This window comes from Brassica oleracea, unplaced genomic scaffold (genome assembly GCF_000695525.1).
Source record: "Brassica oleracea var. oleracea cultivar TO1000 unplaced genomic scaffold, BOL UnpScaffold01361, whole genome shotgun sequence".
Lineage (NCBI taxonomy): Eukaryota > Viridiplantae > Streptophyta > Magnoliopsida > Brassicales > Brassicaceae > Brassica > Brassica oleracea.
Window position 1 is genome coordinate 1 of NW_013617898.1, and position 9132 is coordinate 9132.

The following is a 9132-nucleotide window of genomic DNA, read 5'->3' on the forward strand; positions in this document are numbered from 1 at the left end:
GATCTACTTCGTCTTTACGACGAAATATATTCCTCGCTACGTTACGAAGAATTAGCGAGGAAATATGTGTTACGACAAATGAGTAACGAGCAATCGTGGTTCCTCGCTAATTCGTCGTAAAGCCCCTTTTACGACGAACTCACGAGGAAAACCGCCCTCGTTAAGATTATGTTTTCTTGTATAGTGTGTGCTCAGCGTCTTTGGTCTACAACAAGAAGTCGTCTATGGCTTGGGCTTGGAACCTTTGCGTCGGCTTCCTGCTTGTCCTCCTCTGGTCACGGCTTCTCCCCTTAGCGCTCGTTCTAGTTTCCTGCGTGAAACTCATCGAGTTCTCTCCGGTGCCGTTCTTCGGCTGTTCTTCGGTGTCATATTGTTGTTCCGATTCGAGTCGGTCAGTTTTCTGGTTCTCAGGAACGGTCTGTGTCGTGACTCTCCTATCCGGGTTGGTCATTCTGGTAGGAAGTGTCTCCATGTGATTGAACCCATCATCCCAGCGCTTGACCCTTAATGCCCGGGCGTCTCTGTGTCTTGTGGGTGTGTTCATCCGGCTCGAATGTCTTGGTCTGGTGTGTCTAGGGTGGAGATGCGGCTGCTTCTCACCCCGTTTTGTGCAGGTTTTTTCGCGTGGCTCCTTCGGGGCTTGGCGTTCAATAAATGCTCGGTCTTGTTAATGCGAGAGATCGTGGCCACTTGTGTTCTTGTCTGGGCGTGTGGGCGGATGCTCATGATACTTTCCTCAAACTGTTCTTGGTTGAGCCAATCTTTAAGAGCAGATCATCGGAGAGGCCAAAATTACCGGGTTACGACTCTCGTTATAATTGTGGTTCTTCCTCTTGCGGCAAGTGGTTGTGTGGATTAGTCGAGGCTGCCGGTCAGTGGGTGTTGCTTGTTGTGTCTATCCCTGTATTAGTCTGTCTCGAGTTGGTGTTTAGGTCTTTGATTTTCGTTGTCGCCTTTGTATTTCTGTCAAAAACTGGAAAATTGGTAATAATATCTTAATATTTTTACCAAAAAATAAATTGTAGCCTGCCAAATTCCAACATAGCTATTAATATATGAAGCCCAATAAAGTTGGGCTCGTTTGCCTCGTTTAAGACCATCTCCAATGTATTCCCCTATTTCTATCTCTAAAATATGGTAACTCTAAAATAGAGATGTGTTTCTCTCCAATGTATTTCTCTATCTTTGTCTCTAATAAAGAATATTCTCACACTACAAGAAAACACGGACAATACTGACGGAAAAACCGACCGAAAAAAATCTGTCAGGATTTTCCAACGGAATTCCGACGAAAACTTGTCGGAAATATATTTCGGTAAATTCGTCGGAACTGCGTCGGAAAATCCTGACAGAATACATTCGTCGGTATTTCGTCATACGATCCCGACAGAAAACCGACAAAAAACTGACAAATATATGACCGTTGCAAAAAATTGACACTTACCGACGAAATACCGACGGCATACCGACCATGAAAGAATTCGGTCATAATTCCGTCGGTTTTTCCGACGGAATACCGACGGATTGAACAGCCGTTATACTTCCCGACTGAAAACCGACGAATTTGCAGCCGTTGCACTTCCCGACGAAATACCGACGGATTATGTAGCCGTTAGTATCCGTTTAAATTACCGACGGAACGCCGACGGGTTTAGGACGTTAATTTAGCCGTTATGATTCCCGACGGAATACCGACGAATATTTTCCGTCGGAAAGATTTCCAATTCATTATAAATACGACCTCTCCTTCATTCATTGAAATCACAACAAAACAATATAAATTATGGGTACTCCTTATAATTTCCGTTCTTGGTTAGATCAACCTCATATGGATCCAAATACAAATTTACTTACGGAGGAATACGCACGTGGTATTCAAGAATTCATGGGGGTGGTTCAAAGTCAACCGGAAGCAAGAACAAGTAAGTATTTATTATGTCCATGTTCTACTTGTAAGAATAATATCCGTGTCAAAAAAATGGAAGTATGGAGTCATTTATATTTGAAAGGATTTACACGTGGTTATAAGATTTGGTATCTTCATGGAGAAAGATTTGAGTATGGTAGTAGTAGCGAACCTCAAACTGCCGATAGGTTAGATGAACCTACCACGGATGTAGATTTTGGGATAGGGACTGTTCAGATGGTATATGATGCATATGGAGAAAATTTACCGTCGGGTGAAGAGGAAGGAGATAGACAAGAACAACCCAATGTAGAAAATTTCCCATGTGAAGAGGAAGGAGAACGAGAACAACCCAATCTAGAAGCCAGAAGATTTTTTGAAATGTTAGATGCAGCTAAGCAGCCATTGTATCAAGGATGTAAAGATGGGCATTCACCTTTATCATCCGCAAGTCGATTGATGGCGCTAAAGACTGACTATAATTTGGCTGAAGAATGTGTGGATGCGATTGCAGATTTTGTTAAAGATGTTCTTCCTGAAGATAATCTTGCACCTGGCTCATATTATGAGGTACAAAAATTGGTCGCTGGTCTTGGCTTACCATATCAGGTGATAGATGTATGCATCGATAACTGCATGATTTACTGGAGAGCAGATGAGAACAGGGAGAGATGTAAATTCTGTCGGAAACCTCGTTATCAGGATACGACTGGAAGAGTTCCGGTGCCATACAAACGAATGTGGTATTTGCCGTTGACTGAAAGATTAAAGAGGTTATATCAGTCTGAACGAACAGCAGAACCAATGAGATGGCATGCTGAGCACTTAACAAATGGTGAGATAACACATCCTTCCGATGCAGAGGCGTGGAAGCATTTTCAATCAACATATCCAGAATTTGCATCTGAGGTAAGAAATGTGTATCTTGCATTATGCACAGATGGTTTCAGTCCATTTGGAAAGCATGGAAGACAATATTCATTGTGGCCGGTAATCTTGACACCTTACAACTTACCACCACATTTGTGTATGCGACGGGAGTTTTTGTTCCTCTCAATTCTCGTTCCCGGGCCAGATCATCCTAAGAGATCACTGGATGTGTTTCTTCAGCCATTGATATATGAGCTGCAATTATTATGGGAGCACGGTGTTCATACATACGATGTTTCGCGGAAAGAGAATTTTCAGATGCGAGCAGTACTTATGTGGACAATAAGTGATTTTCCAGCATATGGTATGTTATCTGGATGGACCACGCATGGGAGGCTATCATGTCCTTATTGCCAAGACAACACAGATGCTTTCCAACTAAAAAATGGTCGGAAAACGTGTTGGTTTGACTGTCACAGGAGATTTCTACCACACGATCATCCATATCGTAAGAGTAAGACATTGTTTACAAAGAACAAGAGGGTGTTTGACAGTCCACCTGAAGAAGTAAGTGGCAAAAAGTTGAAGGAACAATTAAGAGATTTTGGTGCAGATAGAACGCCAGACGTGGGTGGAAACGGACATGAACCGATTTATGGTGTAGGGGAAAATCATAATTGGCATAAGAAGAGTATCTTCTGGGATTTGCCCTATTGGGAGACTCATTTGTTGCGGCACTGTTTAGATGTCATGCATATTGAGAAGAACTTTTTCGACAATTTGATGAACACCATCCTTGATGTCCAAGGCAAGACGAAGGATAACTTGAAGTCAAGACTGGATTTGGTTGATATTTGTGCTCGTCCCGAACTTCATGTTGATGAGCACGGTAAAGGTCCTATTCCCATATATCGACTGGATGCAACTGCAAAAGAAGAGTTTTTTGATTGGATAACACACAGTGTTAAATTTCCAGACGGTTATGCATCAAGTTTGCGTAATTGTGTTGACAAAAGTGAAGGGAAGTTTACTGGCTTGAAGAGCCATGATTGTCATGTAATGATGCAGCGCCTCCTTCCTTTTGCGTTTTCCGCACTATTGCCACGAAATGTCCACGAAGCAACCGCAGGTACTTTAAAATTTAACATAGTTAAATTAATTGTCATATTATTTTTTAATGCTTATATATATATATATATGCTTATGGAATTTGTTTTCTTCGTGTATGTAGGGATAAGTGCTTTCTTCCGTGATTTATGCTCGAGATCACTCACATCAGATGGTATCCGCAATTTGGAAGTTAAAATACCGGTGATCCTATGCAACCTCGAGAAGATATTTCCTCCATCATTTTTTGATGTTATGGAGCATCTTGCTATTCATCTTGCGAGAGAAGCGGCACTCGGTGGTCCCGTGCAGTACAGGTGGATGTATTTGTACGAACGGTTTATGTTTCATCTGAAGAAGAAGGTCAAGAATTTAAGCAAGGTGGAGGGATCAATAGTGGCTCAGTGCATCAATGAGGAAACCTCAAACTTTGCTGAATACTACTTTCCATCAGAAGTTCGAACAAAAAGTCGAAGACCTGCACGGCATGATGATAGAGGTGAAAGGGCAACTTATTATGTTTATGTGCCAAACATGTTTACACAAATTGGACGACATAGTGGAAAGTCAACGGACCGGATACTTACAGTGGCTGAGCATGCTCATTTGCACACATATTTGCTTACAAACTGCGAAGACATTCTTGAATATGAGAGGTACATAGATTTAAAAATATGAATTATTTGCAATATTTTTGAAACATATCTAACATTTTTGTGTTTTTTACAGTATTTACTTGGCAGAGATGCGCTTAAAGTACCCGGATGCGACAGAAGAACAACTCGAACAACTCAAGCAAAACAACTTTGCAACATGGCTTTCTGATTATGTAAGTGTCTAATCAGTAATTAGTGGTAACTAACCGTTTTACTTATTATCTTTTAATGAACGAAAACATTTTTTTTTTGTTTTTATAGGTAAGCCATTGTTTAGCTATTGGGCACCCACCTAAAGATTGGTTACGTGAGATAGTTTGTGGTCCAAAGTTTGTTGCAAAGTCATATCCGAGATATTGCACACGAGGATATGCATTCAGAGTTCTTAAGGAAAATACTGTAAGGAGAACAATTGATTGTGGGGTTTCTTCGTCATCCGGAGACGATGTCTACTACGGTAACGTACGCGAGATTTTGGAAATTCAGTACCCGGGAATGATTGGCATGAGATGTATTGTCTTCAACTGTGAGTGGTACGACAACGTTGTTGGTCGCGGAGTAAGCACTGACGCATTCGGTGTTACATCTGTACATTCGCGACGACGACTGGATTTTTACGATCCATTCATTCTTGCTTCACAAGCTGACCAGGTATGTATGTTGAAATATATTTTCCATCGGAAGTAATCATATATAATTACTTCGACTTATATAATTTATAATTTTTCAGGTTTGCTATATTCGTTATCCGCGGATTAGGCAAAGGAACGATCCTTGGATCGTTGTCATGTCAATAAATCCCAGAAGCCGAGTACAAGGAGTATTTGATCCACTACAACAACAATTAACCGAAGAGGACGGCGAGATTGGAGAGTTTGACGAAGACAATTCAGATTCATCATGTTCATCATCAGATAATTCCTCAGATGGAGAGTAGATACTCTTTTATGAATGTATATGCAAATTACTTTTAAACATTGTAGATTTCTTCTAAAAACAAATTATGGGTTTGAAACGTTGTATACTTTTAAATTACAAAAAATAAATTAGATTTGTTGATTCTAAAATCGAACGGTTTTGATTGATTGATTATATACGGTTTTGATTCAAAGTTAAAAAAAAATCAAACTGAAACTCTAAATTGATAATGTCCGTCGGTTTTCCGTCGGAATTTACCGACGCATTTCCGACGAAACCCTAGAATTTGAGGGTTTCGTCGGAAATGCATCGGTAAATACCGACGGAATACCGACGAACCCCTAGAATTTGAGGGGTTCATCGGTATTCCGTCGGTATTTACCGACGTATTTCCGACGAACACCTAGAATTTGAGGGGTTCGTCGGAAATATGTCGGTAAATACCGACGGACATTATCAATTTAGAGTTTCAGTTTGATTTTTGTTTTACAAATCTCACCATTGTATTCTCACAGTTTAAAAACTTTGAACATGACATATTAACCATTCAATCAAAACCGTATATAATCAATCAATCAAAACCGTTCGATTTTAGAATCAACAAATCTAATTTATTTTTTGTAATTTAAAAGTATACAACGTTTCAAACCCATAATTTGTTTTTAGAAGAAATCTACAATGTTTAAAAGTAATTTGCATATACATTCATAAAAGAGTATCTACTCTCCATCTGAGGAATTATCTGATGATGAACATGATGAATCTGAATTGTCTTCGTCAAACTCTCCAATCTCGCCGTCCTCTTCGGTTAATTGTTGTTGTAGTGGATCAAATACTCCTTGTACTCGGCTTCTGGGATTTATTGACATGACAACGATCCAAGGATCGTTCCTTTGCCTAATCCGCGGATAACGAATATAGCAAACCTGAAAAATTATAAATTATATAAGTCGAAGTAATTATATATGATTACTTCCGATGGAAAATATATTTCAACATACATACCTGGTCAGCTTGTGAAGCAAGAATGAATGGATCGTAAAAATCCAGTCGTCGTCGCGAATGTACAGATGTAACACCGAATGCGTCAGTGCTTACTCCGCGACCAACAACGTTGTCGTACCACTCACAGTTGAAGACAATACATCTCATGCCAATCATTCCCGGGTACTGAATTTCCAAAGATTCTATTTTTATTTTACAACAAGTATCTTTTATTTATGAAAGTTGAAAATTAACTTTATTTAGTTTTACTTTTTATAAGATTTTCATACAATTATTACTTTGTTTAAATTAAAGTTTCATTATAAGATTGTTCAGTAAATAAAAAGTGTGATTTTATGTTTATAAAAACTGTATTTTCCTATAAAAATAATTGTTTTTGTTATAATTATAAAAGTTTAAAAGTTGAAAGACTGTTTTGAAAATTAAAAAATATGCCTCTAATAATAGAGATATGCTATTTTGTTCATCTATTTATAGAGAGAAAAATAGCAATTTCTATTTTAGAAATGGATATAGCAATGAATTGAAGCACTTTTTCTTCAGTTATAGTATTTGGAGATGAATATATCAATGAGTTAGAGATGCTCTAAGAATGAGAGTTTAGTCTACGGTAATATCAACGTATATGTAGCCAGATAAGATTCACAATCCCGGAACAAATTCATCATTCTTTATATAGAAACAATATTTAAAATATAGTTATGTATGGTTAGATTACTGAGTAATCGACTTATATAAGGTTTTTAGATTGGTGGATGTAAAAATATAATGTGTTCTGCTAAACATAAAATTAACTCTCTGACAAATAACGATACACTGGATTAATTTTGTGTTCTGCTAAACATAAAATTAACGTTCAAACAAATAGCATGGTTATACTTGATTGGGAAACAACTAACTATTTAAATACAACTTGAAGGTTAATATATAAATTAGCATGGTTATACTTTCGTTTAGAAATACCAATTATAAGTTAATATGACTATATTTTGATTTATACGGATATTTTACATATTAACTGATATTTAATTTTAAATTTACCGGTTATTTAACTAGTTGATGGTATATACAAACATGGTTAAAGTATAGTCATGTATAATTACTTTATTGACTAATCGGCTTATATGTGGTGTATATATTTCTGAATGTAAAAAATGATGTGATCGACTAAACATAAAATTAATTCTCTAACCGATCATAATACATATGATTAAATTTGTGTCCGGCTAAACATGGAATAAGAAGATTAACTTCAAGATATTAGGATTCATGAAGAACAGATAAACTTGTTTTTGTGGGGGAAGAACATCTAATTGGTAAATGAAACATATAGGGGAAGCTAAGAGTTTTGTTTCGTTGAAGTAAAACATAAAAACTGAAATATGTAATGGGAGGAGAGAGATATCGATATATACACGTATAAATACAGTTTGTATACACCAAATTGATATGTTCTGACTTGTCCAATCACAACACACTATGCACAAAAAGCTTATGATCAGAAAGACATATGTGCTCGTAGGTTTTAAAGGGGATTATGGGCAGTCTTGCCATTATGAAAAGATAACAATAAAAGTTTCATGTGCGCAAATATCAAGATTATTAGTGTACTAGTTGTATTCTTATATTTTATTCTCTAATGAATTCAAAAAAAAAAATTGATTCATTTGATAGAGTTGTAAAATTGAGTAGTTTTTTATTGTTTATTCATACTCCATTTTTACCTTATTTTTGGAATAAATTATCGAGTGGAGAATAAGATGTTCTATTTTTTTTTTCACACTAAAGATGATTATATTAACATCAACACCAAGTTACAGACCGGTGATTACATGCAATCCCGTTATACAAGTCCGGCGGATTAGACTTACATCCCCGGAAATAGAAGCCCACACGAGGAAGACAATATTAGACATCAAACTAGACTGAGAGATAACTACAGCACAAGCTAACATCTAGAAACATCAAGAACAATAAAAACCAGATCCAGAAAGGAGATAGAACCGATTGCATGTAGACTTGAGAACCTTGGAGAGACAGATAGATGGAGACAAACTTGATCAAACCATCGAGCCTACAAACCTCCTATAGTGAATGGCCCAAACAATTGATAAACCAAAGCAGCAAGATCCGGGACACTACAAGAAAACACGTCGAATTCCGACGGAGGTTCCGACGGACTTCAATGTCGTCGGACGTTTGTGACGGATTTCCGACCAATTTCTGACGAAAACCAAAAATTTGAAGTCGTCGGAATTCCGTCGGCCATTTCCGACGGAATTCTGACGAAACATGGCTTGTCGGAATTTTTCGACGACTTTTCGACGACATTCCGATAAATCATGTAACCGTTGTAGTCGTCAGAAATTCGTCGGAATATACCAACGAACTTCCGACGACATTCCGATAAACAGATATAGCCGTTACCGTCGTCGGTATTCCGTCGGAATTTTCCGACAAATTTCCGACGAACCATGTGACCATTGCCGACAAATATATATGACCGTTGTATAGCCGTTTGAGATTGGAAAATACCGACGGTATTCCGACGGACTGCTTTACATCCGTCGGAATTTCGTCGGAAAGTCGTCGGAGGGCCGTAAGAAATTTCCTATAGATACAACCCCTCCTCATTCAACTCATTCACACTTCATTCTCTCTTCATTCTCT

The 9132-nt window shown here is 37.9% G+C and overlaps 2 protein-coding genes across 2 annotated transcripts; one reads left to right on the forward strand and one right to left on the reverse strand.

The window, feature by feature from the left end:
- The first annotated feature begins 1242 nt into the window (after positions 1-1242).
- On the forward strand, positions 1243-5553 carry LOC106321260. Its single transcript, XM_013759562.1, has 5 exons — positions 1243-3905; positions 4008-4539; positions 4613-4712; positions 4801-5190; positions 5270-5553. Exons 1-5 carry the CDS (start codon positions 1784-1786, stop codon positions 5474-5476), a joined length of 3351 nt encoding a protein of 1116 aa, XP_013615016.1. The 5' UTR covers positions 1243-1783; the 3' UTR covers positions 5477-5553.
- A 546-nt stretch (positions 5554-6099) lies between these two features.
- On the reverse strand, positions 6100-6634 carry LOC106321261. The gene is made up of 2 exons (XM_013759563.1): positions 6463-6634; positions 6100-6383 (listed from the first exon to the last, which is right to left on the reverse strand). The coding sequence occupies exons 1-2, from the start codon at positions 6616-6618 to the stop codon at positions 6177-6179; spliced, it is 363 nt and encodes a 120-aa protein (XP_013615017.1). The 5' UTR covers positions 6619-6634; the 3' UTR covers positions 6100-6176.
- Between the last annotated feature and the right edge of the window lie 2498 nt (positions 6635-9132).